The sequence below is a fragment of the Musa acuminata genome, chromosome BXJ1-7 (assembly GCF_036884655.1).
Source record: "Musa acuminata AAA Group cultivar baxijiao chromosome BXJ1-7, Cavendish_Baxijiao_AAA, whole genome shotgun sequence".
NCBI classification, from domain to species: domain Eukaryota; kingdom Viridiplantae; phylum Streptophyta; class Magnoliopsida; order Zingiberales; family Musaceae; genus Musa; species Musa acuminata.
Genome location: NC_088333.1, coordinates 43,068,296 through 43,084,295, shown reverse-complemented (window position 1 = coordinate 43,084,295; position 16,000 = coordinate 43,068,296). Strand labels below are relative to the sequence as shown.

Below are 16,000 nucleotides of genomic sequence, written 5' to 3'. Positions count from 1 at the left end.
CCAGCTAAACCACGCCACTCGCCCGACGCACGAGTCTCGCACCCACCTTCCTGGGCCCACGCGCGGTAGGTTTGCCGGCATGTCGCTTCGTAACCCCACATGCGAGCCGTGTGGATGGAGAATTTTCACGTCGTTACACCGGGACACGTCACGAAGCAAGTTACGGGTGGAGGATGTAGAGAACCTCCGGACTACGCACGCCCTCGTTCGACCGTATCTGCAGTCGTAAAATTGTTCGTTGGTGAACCATCGCTCGCGTCGTGCGATCGCGTACAGCGTCCCGCAAGCAAGGCGGCCCTCCCTTGTCCCGAACGCCAAGCGCGCCCCTTCGCTCCCGCTCTATTTAGTCTTCGCGTCCCAACTCCCACTCGTCGCTCCACGCCTTTTCTTCACGTCTCCTTGTTCGTGATGTATCACCGCGGCGTCCTCTTCATTGCCCTCGTCTTCGTCGCGGCGTCCCACGCTGGCGCCCAATCCCCGGCCGCCGCCCCGACCAAACCCGTCACCCCCGCCCCTGCTGCTGCCCCTATCAAGCCCGCCACTCCCGCTCCCGCTGCCGCCCCTACCAAGCCAACCCCCGCCCCCTCCACAGCTCCGGTTGCCACCCCAGCCAAAGCCCCCGTTGCTGCTACCCCACCCACTGCCCCGCCTGCCCCCGCCCCCATGACACCTCCGCCGGTACCCGTGCCAGTGAGTTCTCCGCCTACCCCTCCGCCGACATTGTCGTCACCGGTGCCGGCACCAGCTGCTCCGCCGAAGCCAACGGATGTGCCCGCGCCAGCGCCGAGCAAGAGCAAGAAGAAGAAGCCAAAAACGACGAAGAAGAAGAAGCATAGCGCAGCCCCCGCCCCGGCGCCGTTGGCACACAGCCCTCCTGCACCTCTCGCCGAGTCGCCGGCGGGGACCGGCGAGTCGCCAGCACCCAGCCTTGCCGCTGACCAAACCGTAAGACGTCCCGCTCCCCCCAAAACGTCCACATTTCCACATGCACGTACACCAACTACTTACACTAATTGGCGTTTATTAGAAGTGCACTAAGTGTTGGAAGACCGTGTAAGATTCCCTTCACTTTCTCCATCATAGGAAGCCTTAATTAACCATGGCAATAACATGCATGAGATATGGTCAATTCACACCCCAATATGAAGCTTCCATTGCCTTGTACAAATAATTTTTGCTGCTTCTCACTGACTATTCTAATAAATGACACGTTAGTATTCGATGTGTTTCACATAACTGGTTGTGATCAATGCAGAGTGGTGCGGAGACGCTGCGACACAAAGTAGCAGGTCGAATGTCGGCGGCGTGGCTTCTGCCGCTGGGCTTCGCCGCACTAGCCTGGATATGAAGCTGGCGTATACGCACACAGAAGCATATCTCTCCCCTCCTACTTTTATTTTTATTTACGTGTGCCACGTTCATTTGGATTTGTTTGCTTCAAGAGGAGACATTGTGGTAGAATTAAGTTTTATTTGAGTCAGTGATGTGCATTCTTTTTTCGCCTCACTTGGTGTGTTACTGTTCTGGTGTGCTGGATCAGTTCACATGCATGCCAATCAAAATATTTTGTCCAGTGTGAGTATTCATGTGCATTAAGTATTATTATACGTTACCATGTGGGATCATAAACACTGTATAAATCAGAAGACTCACATATGTGGCAATTCTGATATATTGTATCTATGACCGTCGTGGTCGTCTCGTGAACGCCACCGTCGGCACCACCTCAAGCGTCTGCCCTTTCGTCGTTTGTGCTGTGTTGATGTACGTTGGTCGTTGTCTTGTTTGTTTCCGTTCGTACATTTTGCAGTTCAACCAAACCTTTTTGTAACGCCGTCGGAACCAATCGGGTCCGTGTCGGGCTGAGCCGTAATCGGCTCTCGATTGCACCAGTTTTGCGCTTGAATCAAACCCCAACTCGTGAAGCCTTGGTGGCCGTCCACTGGGTCGCACGAATCACGGCGCGGATAAGCTCGGTTTCCTGGCCCCGCCCCGTCTCCTCGCGCAAGGACGCTTCGCTTCGCCTCAAGTTTCGGGAGTCGATTCGCCGCAAGGAGCCATGGTTCTCACGACCTTCGATGGCGTCGGCGTTGGCCTTGGTATGAACTCATGGCCACTGCAAAATCTGCGGCTGTTGCTATCTGGAACGAGGGCGATATCAATCTGATTTGTGTTTGCCCATGTCCATGTTGTGTCTCAGGGTTCGGCATCGGATGCGGGTTTGGAATTGGATGGGGCTTTGGAGGTAGTTCCCGTATCCTTCTTCTTTTTGTTGCCTTTCATCTTTATGCGGTCGGCGGAAATGTGGAATTTGAGATGGCTATTGGATTGTTATGCTGAAACGCTGCCGATGTAATCGTTTGGTTTCCTGCTTGAATTGGGGCATAATGGCAAGGTGGAACAAGAAGGGGTTCCTCGGAGATCTCTAACTGGCTTTTGTCGTATATAGAGTGAGAGCAATCAACTGAATTAGTCGATGATCATGAGGTGTTCCCTTCTCATCTTTACTGATTCAATTTTAGGGCTTTGAGTTGATGTGCTAAGTAGTGTGGATTGAAAGGTTTAGATCTGTAGTCCAATGTGACATCTCGGGATGTGCAATTTTATGAAGGGAAGTGGAGTAGTTCTTTTGTCAAAGAGTTTAGGTGGAGTTCACGAAGTTAAGATGATAAAAAGAAAAAAAAAAAAAAAAAGGCTAGAGGAAGTACTTTGATAGTAATTGCTTAGCTTGTTGTCATCTAAGATGATAATGTTCGATCAAATATGCATAGATTACCTACCTAATTCCTACCAGCCATGTTATTCAATTACATAACTTAGCTGAATCTGTTGCTATCCATCTTAGAGTTTTAATATCCTGTGTGAGATTTTTTTCCTTATGGATGACTTATTTAGCTTTCTCTTGTCATAAACATCTGGCCATGCTCCACAAAAGCAAAGGGGAAAAAATATTCATGATCATCATAGAACAAGACTATGATGAACCTCCGGATGATTTCAAATTACAACTGCTGAAAAAGGATAAGCTTGATAACAAAAAAAATAAAAGATGTTGATATTCTAGTAAATTTGTATGTAATATTAGAAGCTAAAGATGCATATACTTAGACCTTCAAGACGAAAGAACATAGTATCTGAATGTGACATTTTAGTCGTGTAATTGATCAGATGCAATTATGTGCTGACAATATGTTATATTGGGAATATAATCAGGCAAATTCTAGGTAACATCTGAAAATTATGATCTTAATGTAAGTATCTTTCTCCATCACCCAGTCAAGAATTGATGTTGTTCTTAATGTAAGCTAGATTTAATTTTCAATACTCCAAAAAAGAGGATGTAATAAACTTATAAGCAGAAGAAAATGATGGAGAGCATGACACAACTAATAAAGGATTACTGAAAAACAATGGATTTAAAATTCTAAGCCTCAGTGTGATCTATGCAATCACAATCTTGCTGTCTTTGGGAGAAGCTAAAAATAATGGATTTAAATTTCTAAACCTCAGTGTGAACTATGCAATCACAATCTTGCTGTCTTTGGGAAAAGCTTATACAGGAAACATGCTTTATGCTTCAATGTATTTTAGAAGAAGAAAAAATTGTCAGACATAGGAGATGACATTCTTTGACTTTATGTTTATGTTTTGCAGGGCCAGTGAACAATTTTTTTTTTTTTTTGAAAGATGCTTATTGAAGAACTGTTATATTCTAGAGATTTAACTTTATCTGGTAGTAAACTAAGGGGGCTCATGAAAGTAGTTTGCTTTCTCTTTTACTATTCTATGTTTCTGTACAGATATGAGCAACTCACCAGACACTAGTTAGCTGACATGCAAGATCAGAATCAATCCGAACAGTCACCTACATTGAATGCATGATTATGGTTTAGCAGAAGTATCTATACAACTTTTATCTCAAACTATATACCACTTCCGAGGGAAATGAATGTAAAAACTCGTTGATCTGTGTGCTCCCTTGTTTCACATTTTTTAGGGATTGCTACTGGCAAGTGTATTTTGTGGCCATACCATTGTTTCTAGTTGCATGCTTCATATTACAACTTGGCAGGCACCTTAAATGATTGAACAGAACCAGTAATGGGATCCATTTATAGTTAAATTTGTCAAACATGTCCATTGAAATTACTGATGCCTAAGCAGTGCCCCACAAATCTTATTCTAGAGTACTTCCAGGTTCATGTACTCTTAACTCAGGTCTGGTATTCTTGTTGTTATGACAATTATTAACCCATATAACCTGTTCACTGATGATTTTTTTCTCAATTATCTCCAGGAATGCCCTTGCATACCTTTGGCATGGGAATAGGTAAGTATCACTCGCATAGAACTTTACTTGATATAGCTATACCTTTTAAGCTAATTCAAAACTCTACATGGATAGGGGGAGGCTGTGGAGTGGGACTTGGTCTTGGTTGGGGCTTTGGCAGTGCATTTGGTTGCAAATACCGGTCCTCCAAAGTCACTTTCCAGGGCATTGAATTTGATAACAAGGGGACGAGAGATAAATCAGTGCCAGATTCCTCGAAGCACGCTCAATAGATTCAAGTTCCACACGGGCACTGTCATAACAGGAAGGTGTAGTAGTCTTTTTACTGCTTCCACCGGTCATGATTGTTCTATGATCAGATATCTTTGGGTTTTACGATTAGTAATTTAGATGTAGATGTGTGACATCAAATCAGAGAACCATACTATTCCGGTAAAATTTCAGAGATACCATGGCTTGTGACAATACAAAGTTCTGCATGTTTCATGACTGATGTGGCAAGACAATATTGATTTGATTAAAATCAAATATTATCTTATCGTGATAGTGTCTCGTTCTAATTGATAGTTAGCAAAATTTGACACTCATAGGCTACAATATCTTTGTCATAGTTTCTTCCATGCAAGGAGTTCACAATTACCCAGAGTTTGTCATGGTTGATTTGTCCAGAGTACACTACTGCTGCTTTACCAGGTAGAGAAACAGCTAAACAATCCAGGAACTGGCAGAAATGGAAGCATCACAGACTCCCAACTTGTGATCCACCAAGTTGCTTGATTTACTTCTAAAATACTTGGTTTACAGCATGACTTAGCTTCTATCTTGTGCACTCACAGCATCTTCCATCTCAGAATTGTCTCCCATGGCTAGCCTCCAAAAGTTCCAGCATCACACATACTACATGACACCTCAGAGAAACCCCAAAAGACCCAAACTTCCATGCATGAGCCCCCTTTCTGGTCAGGCTTGGAGCCAACATGGGACCCCACTGCAAGCCTCTCCTGGTCCATTCCTTCCTTTTGTCATCACCAGGTGTTCTGATTTGCTTCACATGCTCTTCCCAAATGCTATTTTGTTGCAGCACACAAGAGGTTTGCGAATAGTTTTACCTCTATTAACAACCTCTGTAAGTTTCAGGTATCTGGACTGCATGTGTTGGCTCTCCCATTGATTCATTTGCATCAGAATTTGATGATGGTACTGTAATGGCCCCAACATCTATCATTGACATGGGGTTGGTTAAGATCCTTGCAATGGCATTAAGAAACAGAGGCATGCAGTAACTTCAGAAGATTAAGACCAGTCTGGCCTCTGCTTGGTGTATGAGTTCCCACCTGCTCCCCTTGAATCCTTTAGGACAATAAGGAGAGATTATAAAGGAGATAAATAAAGGCTCTCCAACTTGACATAAATCCAGGATAACTTATCAGCATTCTCAAGGTACAACCTTCAGCACCACTCAACTTCTCATAGATATTATTTTTCTTTCATGAGGCCAACCTATCAACTCCTACTCTACATTAACTACTTCCACTTACTCAAATCCAACGACATAAACACAACATCATCACATCCAGCATGCCAGATCTGATCCTTGAGGAAGAAAAAGAAGTTTCTCAAGGCTGCCTATAAAGGGGGCATGCCGTGGCCCGCTCACAGGCCAATACAGTGGGAATGTCTCGAGAAGTTAGAATACAGTGAGCCTGCCTCGCTTTCCTTTTAGTTTATATTCTCTCCTCCCTCGACTGCTACCCCCTTCGAGTCTCCACCACTTGTATATTTCCTTCGACCGCCCTTTCCTCCAAAGAAAAGGTGGAACAAGTCCAAGCAACGACAATGGCTCCATCAGAGGAACGGGAGGCCATTGAGGAAGAAGAGGTGTCCCTTTCGCCCTCGGATCTCCCGGTGGCCGCCGACAAAGATGATGACGGCGAGTGCAAGTCCAGCGACGCTGAGGACGACTTCGAGTTCCGGATATCGGTTGCTGGAGGCCTCCTTTCCCATGCGGCCGAGACCGACATGTGCGCGGCCGATGAAGTGTTCTTCCAGGGCCAGATTCTTCCACTGCGGCCCTCCGTTGGCTCCGACAGCGGATTCTTCGTCGCCAGCCGGGCACCGAGCCGGAGCAGGTCGATGTCCGACTCACTCGACCAGTATTCCTCTACCGTTCTGGGATTGGGCTTCAACAGCACGAGTCGGAGTAATAGCAGCGGCAGCAGCAGCAGGAGCAGCAGTGGCTGTGTGAGTAGGAGTCATTCGTCGAACAGTCATGGAAGCAGCACCTGCGAGCACCCCCGGGTATCACTGTCCAACAACTTCTACGCTCATCCAAGTCCCACGCCGCAGGTTCGCATCCTAAGGAACGCCCACGCGCGGCGGAGGAGCACAAGTTCTGCGCCACCAGGGTGGGGGATCTTCCGGTTGGGCATCGCCAAGGCCCCCGAGATCGAATTATACGACATCAGGTCGCGAAGGTCGAACAGCGGCAGTGTCAGCGGCAGGAAGAGCAATGCCGACGCCGAGGATGCAAAGAAGGCTCTAAGAGGTACAAACCGTAGTACTTCAAAGAATGCCGCAGATGTCCAGAAGAAGGCAGCGTCCCAGGCCGCCGGGCGTGGGTTCAGCTGCAAGTGCTCCCCGGACGCGCTGGAGCCGGTCGCCATACCGAAGCTGGGGGTCACAAAGAAGAAAAAGTAGCAGCAGACCACGCACAGGAGTAGAGGAGAATTGAATGGTTGAAGGGTCTCTCGACTGCAAAGGCACCAGGAAGATGAGATGCATGGTGGTCAAAGAGCTGGTTTGACTCGTCCACCATCTGGCTTCTCATTTGCATCGTCTTCTTTTTCTCTTCTTTCATCTCTTGGAGTACTCCAATGCATAAACCTGCTCAACTTTGTAGAGCTTTTTGTTCTTCTTTTGTGTTTCTAAGTGGGAGGTAATGATAAGAGCGTGCCTTTTGCTCGAGAAGCTTTGATGGTGGTGGAGAAGGGAGCTTTGGGTGTGTGCCTATTTCCCTTAGAATAATTTCCTCGAGGAAAGTTTGATTGTTTTCTGCTCGAGAACTCTGCCATGAAGGCTTTAAACGGAGCAAAAGAAGAATCAACTACAAGAATCTATCAATCATGTAAACTTCTCCCATCTCGTCGCTAAACATCAATACACCTGAAGGCTAAAACGCCACTCCTTACACCATGAAGTCACGCGCCTCGTAGCAAGATAAAGAACATAAGACGAGAACGCACGACCAACGAGAGATGGCACCGATTCCGATGAGTCTGCACCACAGTAAAGCACAAAAGACCGAAGGAGGCCGGAGCTTGAAAGAATCAAACGAGGAAAAGGCTTCCGCTTTGCTTTGTGCAAAGAAAAGGCGCACTGTGTGTTTGTCCTTTGTTTGGGAGGCAAAATGGCGTAAAAGAGTCTCATGCGGAGCCACAGCTTGGGTCATCCACCCACAGCATCTCTCAAGCCTTGGGACTGGTTGCTTGGATGCAGTCTCTGCTGCTAAGCTCCTTGTGCATGTGGAGACTCCAACGGACGATGGATCGATCGAACTCTATCCGACTGAAACTGGCAGACAAATGGAACATTCTTCGGAGCGGCCAACGCCACAGGTGACATGCTATTCTCTGTCCATTTTGTAAGGGTTTCTTGATGTTGAATTCCAAGTTCCAACACTATCGATTAGTCTAATGTCGAACCTCATCATGGATTCTTTCAACAAGGTGGGAGATGTGTTGTACAACCATCAACTTCATCACTAACTAGTAGTACTAGACATTGAGCCATCATGAGTTGGATGAAGCCTCAGTATAAAGGAGTCTTCCACAGAGGAAGTGGCAGCACTATGTCTCAGGAGTGCTTAGTTTGGCCATCAAAGCCTGCTAAAGTATGTAATCTGATGCACAAGTTGGAAACAGTAAAAGAATAGAGACCTGAGAAAACAAGCTCAGAATCCACTGAGTTCAGAAAAGGGAAGCATTTGTGCCCTTGCTTAACCAAGTATTATCTTTATCATTTTACTACTGCCTTGAGCTCTTGTATCCTGTAAGATTTCTAATGAAATGGTCAAAGTGAGAAAAATATAAAAATTATATAAATCAAATCGGTCAAGATTAATATACATTAAATCATGACGACGAATGATATATATTAATCCAGGCATGAGTCTATACGCGAATTGTTGTCTCGTCTCCAGCGATCCACTCCTAATTTTAAAAATAAAAAAAATTAAAATAATATTTTAATATTTTTTCATCTTTTATCCATTCGAAATATTAGTATTTACCATGTATCGTGTATCGTTATACCGGTATCATTCGATATGATATTGAATGAGATTGTATGCTTTGATGAGAGTTTGAACCCTTATCTAAAGACGTGACCACAGATATATACGACCGGATTGGCTAATTTGGTATTAATGACTAATATTTTTTATTTTGATTTTGACTAATATTTTTTATTTTGATTTTAATTTTGAATAATATTTTATACTTTTAAGAACCTGAAATAATAATAAGATAGATTTGGAAACATAGATGTCATGGCAACATTTCCAAGAATCCACAAACGTGGCCCGGCCGGCCCAATACACATATCACAGTCAAAACGGCCCGCCCACAGAACAATAACAGTGTAAGCAATTCATTGTGGCTCGTGTCTGTTAGCAATAACAGTGTTGCTTATCGAGGGCGATCACGCTGTCCGCGTTCATTCCACGCGGCCGATTTGGTTGATTCCTTGCTCTTTATTCCGCCGTTGTCAACCCTCTTCTCCGCGAGAGCAGCGACGAGGCCGAAGAGGAGGACTCCAAGCACGAGAGGATGCAGATATTTGTGAAAACCCTAACTGGGAAGACGATTACCCTCGAGGTCGAGAGCAGCGACACCATCGATAACGTCAAAGCCAAGATCCAGGTCTTCCCTCCTCCTCCTCCTCCTCCTCATCTTCTTCTTTCTATTTGGCAGATGCTTGTAAAGGTCGCAAGACATGCTTCTTTGTTCGATCTTTTCTGCTGTACAATGCGTTAAAGGGTTTTGTTGGAGTTTGAGGGGTTTCCTTCTTGGTTTCATGTTTTTCCCTCCTTCTCTTTTTGAGTCTCAACAGCACTGGATCTGAAGCCTTTCTTTTACTTTCTTTTTGTTTGGATCATCTTTTGCTTGTAGTTTCTTTGAATATTTGTTTGTTGTCTTTATCTTTCTCGTGCTTTTTAGTGATTACTTCGGCCCCAATTGATTGCATGACTGTTTCTTTCAATCATTCAGGGTTTGGTAGTGGCCAGTATAGTATGGGGTTTATACAGATTGGTGATTTGGTATAGGCTAGCAATCTTTTTAGTAAAAATAGGGCGAGATTGTGGAAACAGAACTATAATTTACTGTTGGATATCTTTAGGCACTTTTGACATCATGGAAACACGAGCCATGTCACATATTTGGTAAAAGATGATGCCTTGCGGACATATGGAAATGAGCAATTCACATTTTTTGCAGGACAAGGAGGGGATACCTCCAGACCAGCAGAGATTGATCTTTGCAGGTAAGCAGCTAGAAGATGGCCGAACCCTGGCTGATTACAACATCCAGAAAGAGTCAACTCTGCACCTTGTCCTCAGGCTTAGGGGTGGAATGATGATCAAGGTGAAGACTCTCACCGGGAAGGAAATTGAGATTGATATTGAGCCCACTGACACCATTGACAGGATCAAGGAGAGAGTAGAGGAGAAAGAAGGGATTCCACCTGTACAGCAGAGGTATTCTCTCTTTATATATAATCTCTCACTTGTTTTTAAGCCTTACGAGGTATTCATTTTCCCTTGTAAGATATTTAAGCTGACTACTGTGTCTTCTGTTTGAGTTGCTCATTTAGTTATTCATATGTGATAGACCAGTCTGGATGTGAAGATCCATATTTTATTTTGAAGTATCATGTGATAATGGATGACCATCAAGACGTGTTGTGCCTTATTCAAAGTGTTTCCTGATATTAAACTCTTTTCTTTATAGTGTTAAGAACTGTCTCTTTCTTCATTCAGACTCATGTTGGCACTGTCATCCTTTGTGTGTGAGTGTATGTGTGTGGTACTGCTGATGCACAATAATTTTGTTATAATGTTACTTGTTGCTCATTTAGATTGTACATTATCAACTGCTAGTATTTTTTTTAATCTTGTTTTTAAGAAAAACTTTGCTTATCGGTTGAAATTATATAATTTTAATTGGAAACAACAAAATAACAGCATATTTATATTTGGCACATACTCAACGAGTCAAGTCAATCTCCATTACAGTTCTTTAGAATGTTTATGTTTTGTCCCATGCATGTTTTATGACACCCAAGTTTAGTATTGCAGTAGATGTGGAAGGAGTATTAAGTCGATATATAAGGCTAGATGAGTCTATTATTATTGATTCAAATGTTAACATCTTGGGCCATGTGATTGTAGGCCTATCAAGTGAATAAATTAGTTATCCAGTTGGGTTGGATCATGACAAATGTATCAGAATGGACAAGTACAAGTGAATAAATTAGTTATCCTATTAACGAGGTAAGGCCCGAGTGCCTCGTTAATCTCCCAGGCGGCGCGCTTCAAACAGGCGCCGCCTGGGCACTAGCCCGAGCCCAGGCGCTAGGCGCTTCAGGCGAGCGCCTGGGTAAACCAAGGCGACCGAACCAGGATTTTAGGTCTGGTTCGGTTGGTTAGTTGGTTCAATCGAATCAACTAAACCGATATAACCCTTACCCAACCCTAACCCACTGCCGCTGCCACTCCCAATCCCGACCCCGATCTCGCTGCTCGCAAACGTTGCCGTTGTCGCCGCTCGCCGATGTCGCTGCTCGCAAACGCTGCCTCTGTTGCCGCTCGCGCCCTCCACTGCTCGCCGCTCCTGCTCCCGCTGTCGCTGCTCGCAAACGCTGCCTCTGTCGTCGCTCGCACCTCCCGCTGCTCACCGCTCCTGCTCCCGCTGCCGCTGCTCGCAAACGCTGTCGCTGTCGCCGCTCGCGCCTCCCGCTCCCTTTCTCGCTGTTGCTGCTGTTGTCCGTTGCTCACCGCTGCCGCTATCGCCGCTCGCCGTTGCCGTCGCTCGCCGCTGCTTCCTCGTTTCTCAGTCAGCAGGCTCAGTATACAGTATACTGTTAATATTAAGTTTATTTGAAATGATTAATTTTCAATACTGTTAATATATTTTCTTAATTTAATAGCATATTTTTATTTAAAATTTTAAATAATTATATTTATTAATTATATTATATATTTTTATATTTTAGCGTCTCGCTTCGCTCGGGCGAGCGCCTCGGGCGTTTTTGGACCTTGGCGCCTTTTGATGCATAGCGCTTTTTAAATCACTGCTGCAAAGTAGCTGGAGGCACATCTTGGCGTTGCCACGACTAGGCTAGACTTAACATATGCCATATTAAGATGATTTTGAATTATGTTTGGACCTTAACAAGGATATCAAGTCTTAAGTGAGGAGGTTGTGACACCTCAAAATTAGTCTCACATTGTTTATGGGAGAATTATTGAATTGATTTACGAGGCTAGATTAACGTATAATAAGTAACATGAGCTTAATTATTTTAGACAATGTGGATTTGGGCATATCAAGCTGATCGGTTAGTTATCACATTGGTCGGGTTTTGACATGTTTATATGTAGCCCTTGTCCATGTAGGTATGTGGCCTTGTTCTCAATAAGAACCTTGTTATTAACTCAAAATTTCTCATCTTAGTATATGCTCACTTATTTGTGTTATTTAATTATTTCTTTTTATTTGGGTAAGGATAGGTATTGGCATTCAAGTAACTAGATGACCTCTTTGCTATACATTGTTCCACCTATTGTATTGGATGGCCCTTTTAACCTTTTTTTGGTAATTATATTTTCTTGTCAAAAATTGAGAATTCAATGCAGTGCCTATCCTGTGAAGGAAAATGAACAATATGCAGAAGTCTCACTCAACAGAACTGTACAATCAACCTTTCTCCAATCCCTACCCGAAGAAGAAAAAACTCATGAGCCAGAAATGAAACAGCACATAAAATAACTGGTTCAGAAATAAAACTGGCAGTTAAGGTTCAATAATTGTGGATGTCATCCTTATTTAAGAATTACATCTACCACCACCCAACATCATTTTTCTTCTTACAACATATTCATGCAAAGGCTATATATTTAATCAGTCCATGGTTTAATTAAAATATGCAATATGTTAGTAGGTGCCATTGGCTGAATAATACTTGGTGTAGATTCTGTTTTTAGCTGAACAAATTATGCATTTGCATGAGAGTAGTATTAGATTTTGAATTGTAAATCATTTAATTGTAAATTCTTATGAAGCTGAATGTATATTTCTTCAGTAATTTTAAGTAAGCTATGAATTTCTTATTGACCACTTGTTGAGATCTGAACTGCACATCTGCATTTCTTATAAGGGTCTTTTTTCATCCCTTGAACTACCACTTTACATTTATGCTTACACTTGCTCGGAGACGACACATCAGACACAAATTCATCGTGTAAATATTTTTGGTTAATCATGGACTGTTGACTTCTTATTTTGGCACATCACTGACGTCTAGCATTTTCTTTGTAACACAAGTGATTCTTTTGTCGACACATATGAATGTTGTTAATATGCTATTGCTGTAATTTTATTTGTCTTTGAGCATGTTCATCCTGTAACACATGATCGACTAAAATCTTTCTTGTATATAACCCAAATGCAGGCTGATTTATGCGGGTAAGCAACTAGCTGATGACAAGACTGCTAAGGAGTACAACATCGAAGGAGGTTCTGTCCTCCATCTTGTGCTTGCTCTGAGGGGTGGATGTCAAAATTTTTAGGTATCCAGTGCGGTTCCCCCTGTTGCCATGGGTTCCGTAGCTCTTGCGGAAAAGTGAAGATCGACAAGCGCCAGTGTCTTTCTGGAAGATGTAATAAGTGGACTGGGTTGCTATGTTGCACTTGTTGCTACTATTCGTAGGACTTTGAATGTTGCTCCACAAGTAAATGAACTGTACATCACCAACCTATGAACTGATGCTTTGGTTTTATGGAAATCCAAAAATGTGCTTTTATGATTCATGTGGTTTGATCCGCTTTCGGACACCTCTAGTGAAGGTTGTATCCGAGTGTTATTTTTCTTTGTCATGCCTGGTTTAAGATGTCCCTACACGTCTTTAGTGACATATATCAATTTTGGATAGTTGGATAGAGATCTAATATTCAATATGATAATATTTATTATGATTAAGTTGATAGGAAGTCTTTATAAATAGGACATAATCAAAGGGTTATAAATTAGGTTGTTTTAGTTGTTCTCTTATTTTCCTGTCTCTTTTTTTTCTTCTTAAATTGTAATATTTATTTAGGGCATGTGGACAACAAGAAGGGACAATTTCTTCTTAATTAGTGTGCACATTGGATCACCGTTAGAGAGGAGTAGCTCTTATCATGTGGATCATCGTTAGAGAGGAGAATAATTGATCTCATTCATCCTCTCAAGGATATATGATATTCCCATATAACAATTTTTTTTGTACATGTAGTTTTTGGTTTTACGGATTTTTGTGCACGATGATTATTTTAAATGAGAAATTTTGATATTTTTATTTTTTGTTCTTTCGTTGTGTATGTGATATCATCCTAGATAGAACGTCTCACACCCCTTACGTAAGTTTTTTTTATTTTAGTTTTACACTCATGATATTCGTACAATGATTTGATAAGATTGTTTTGGGAAACCAGTTTTCATTTTTACTTTCTGTTGCACATATGATGCTCCCCGAGAGTTTTCAACAAGATGAGCTTTTTGTTTGTCTTAGATTGTATTAGTGAATTGAGTGACAAAGTCAAAGAGTGCCTCTTCCTCCCCTTACCTGAGTTCGAGCAACATTATTATCGATAGTCTTATGTGTATATTCCTGAGGAAGTAAATCTCGAACTTCTTTATGAGGTAAGCGAAGGAGTCGATTTAGAGTAGCTTTAAGCAAGTATACCACTCCCACAATAAGCCTCTTTGCATTGTTAGGAACGCGTGACACATTGCATTTGAGGTATTATAGAGAGACATATAGGCGTGGAAGGTGACAGTGTATTCTACTAAGGTGATACTACTATCAACAGTAAAAGTTAGTCAGGATTAGTTCATCTTGGATGTTTTGAATGGATGGGGACTGACTCAAGGTGGGATCAACTGGATTCTCCCCTTAGACCGGTGGAACTCCCATTGCATCTCATCTAAGCATTAATCCATCTGTCGGAGCTGGATCCTTGGGGAGTCATCCAATTGAATCTACCAAATGGGTCTCGAATTTGAGTAGAATAGAGTGGTGGTGTGGCGATATACTAAACTCTCCGATGATATACTAAACTCCACTATCGAGGAGTGGGCGCTCGTTTAGTTAGTAGTTTCGTGAACCTTGGGCGATCCTAAAAATATTTATTGAGACGATTGGGGGGTGGATGTTCCCGCGACATCATGCCCTCCTTCTAACGTCAAAATATTAGGAAAAAATATTATTGATGTCTTGGTTAGCCTGACGTGATTCGAATTCATGTATGTAGGATTGTCCGATGTGTCTTCGAGATGAAAATATCATGCTCCCAAAGTACCACTTATATGAAAATCGAGGTCGGGAGAGGTTTTCTAATCTAATCTCTTCGACACTCAAGTCAATGATCTAAGGTCCTGAGTAATTCTGAAAAGAGAGAGAGAGAGAGAGAGATGTCTTTTGAAATATATTTTTATATCTTAAAGGATGAGAAAGAAGCTTAATATTGCTTTTCTTGTCATAAAGGAAAGGAAGAGAAGAAAGTTTGTGATTACCTTTAAATCTTCGTCTACATAGATTACCTTTAAATCTTCGTCTACATAGACAGACAGATGAAGGGTGACTTTGATCTTATGTAGCAATCACGTGTTGATGATAGATTCCTAATTAGTATGCTCTTTGGATTAATTGTTTTAACCCGAAAGGTCCAACGATCGAATTTGAGCCTTATATCGGTTGAGTCTCCGTTGATGATTGGACCAAGATAAAGAAATAAAAATAAGAGATCTTTTTGTAAAGACAAGTAATAATTGTTTTGCCTATCAACCAAAGGAGTGATGGGGACATGTAACACTCATAGTGATTGATATTTTATAATTTTATTAATTATATATCAATTTTTTTATGTCATTAAATTTTATTTAAAATATATTCACTTTTCAAAATAATATTATAATCAAAACTTAAAAATAAAATTATAATTTTTATTATTTTAAATTAATTTTAATTAAAAATAAAAAAATTAATGATTCAAATTAAAATCGAAATCAGTAGAATCAAAATCGGAACCGAAATTGTGTCAGGGTTTGTTTAAAGAAGGCTGGAAAAATCCTTCCGACGAGAGCCTCGTCTGCATACGGTGCTCCGAAGGAATGGCGAGGGTCTCATCTCCCGAATTCTTTCCTATCGCCTGGACAAGTGGGCGGAAGTCTCGTCTGCAATCCTCGATCAGCCACCGGCGGTTTCTGAACGAGAGATGCCTCGCCCAAGAGAAGGAACAAAGTCGTCGCTTTCGTTTTCCTCTCAACTACTCTGTCTTCTTTTCTCGCTTGTGTGCAGCAGTCGCTCATCTCGATTCCCAATTGTGCGGCTGTCGCTGAGCTAATTACTCTTCGCAGCGATTGGATTCGCTTGATTGGATCAGGTGGGCC

General features: G+C 42.5%; 4 protein-coding genes across 4 annotated transcripts; all 4 read left to right on the top strand.

The window, feature by feature from the left end:
• The first annotated feature begins 226 nt into the window (after positions 1–226).
• On the top strand, positions 227–1,607 carry LOC103992896 (lysine-rich arabinogalactan protein 18-like). Its single transcript, XM_009412795.3, has 2 exons — positions 227–945; positions 1,256–1,607. The coding sequence occupies exons 1-2, from the start codon at positions 409–411 to the stop codon at positions 1,346–1,348; spliced, it is 630 nt and encodes a 209-aa protein (XP_009411070.2). The 5' UTR covers positions 227–408; the 3' UTR covers positions 1,349–1,607.
• A 272-nt stretch (positions 1,608–1,879) lies between these two features.
• Positions 1,880–4,829, top strand: LOC135679594 (protein TRIGALACTOSYLDIACYLGLYCEROL 5, chloroplastic-like). Its single transcript, XM_065193505.1, has 4 exons — positions 1,880–2,099; positions 2,201–2,245; positions 4,298–4,330; positions 4,406–4,829. Exons 1-4 carry the CDS (start codon positions 2,060–2,062, stop codon positions 4,561–4,563), a joined length of 276 nt encoding a protein of 91 aa, XP_065049577.1. The 5' UTR covers positions 1,880–2,059; the 3' UTR covers positions 4,564–4,829.
• A 130-nt stretch (positions 4,830–4,959) lies between these two features.
• On the top strand, positions 4,960–7,298 carry LOC103993037 (uncharacterized). Its single transcript, XM_065193504.1, has one exon. The coding sequence runs from the start codon at positions 6,128–6,130 to the stop codon at positions 6,986–6,988; it is 861 nt and encodes a 286-aa protein (XP_065049576.1). The 5' UTR covers positions 4,960–6,127; the 3' UTR covers positions 6,989–7,298.
• A 1,669-nt stretch (positions 7,299–8,967) lies between these two features.
• LOC135679592 (ubiquitin-NEDD8-like protein RUB2) lies at positions 8,968–13,380 on the top strand. Its single transcript, XM_065193503.1, has 3 exons — positions 8,968–9,210; positions 9,787–10,046; positions 13,022–13,380. Exons 1-3 carry the CDS (start codon positions 9,118–9,120, stop codon positions 13,137–13,139), a joined length of 471 nt encoding a protein of 156 aa, XP_065049575.1. The 5' UTR covers positions 8,968–9,117; the 3' UTR covers positions 13,140–13,380.
• Positions 13,381–16,000: the final 2,620 nt, after the last annotated feature.

Coding starts and splice junctions, on each gene's coding strand:
- LOC135679594 (XM_065193505.1), top strand. CDS start 2,060: ATGGTTCTCACGACCTTCGATGGCGTCGGCGTTGGCCTTG. Junction 2,246..4,297: donor AATTGGATGGGGCTTTGGAG/GTAGTTCCCGTA, acceptor AATTATCTCCAG/GAATGCCCTTGCATACCTTT. Junction 4,331..4,405: donor TACCTTTGGCATGGGAATAG/GTAAGTATCACT, acceptor CTACATGGATAG/GGGGAGGCTGTGGAGTGGGA.
- LOC103992896 (XM_009412795.3), top strand. CDS start 409: ATGTATCACCGCGGCGTCCTCTTCATTGCCCTCGTCTTCGTCGCGGCG. Junction 946..1,255: donor GCCTTGCCGCTGACCAAACC/GTAAGACGTCCC, acceptor TGATCAATGCAG/AGTGGTGCGGAGACGCTGCG.
- LOC135679592 (XM_065193503.1), top strand. CDS start 9,118: ATGCAGATATTTGTGAAAACCCTAACTGGGAAGACGATTACCCTCGAG. Junction 9,211..9,786: donor ACGTCAAAGCCAAGATCCAG/GTCTTCCCTCCT, acceptor CATTTTTTGCAG/GACAAGGAGGGGATACCTCC. Junction 10,047..13,021: donor ATTCCACCTGTACAGCAGAG/GTATTCTCTCTT, acceptor ACCCAAATGCAG/GCTGATTTATGCGGGTAAGC.
- LOC103993037 (XM_065193504.1), top strand. CDS start 6,128: ATGGCTCCATCAGAGGAACGGGAGGCCATTGAGGAAGAAGAGGTGTCC.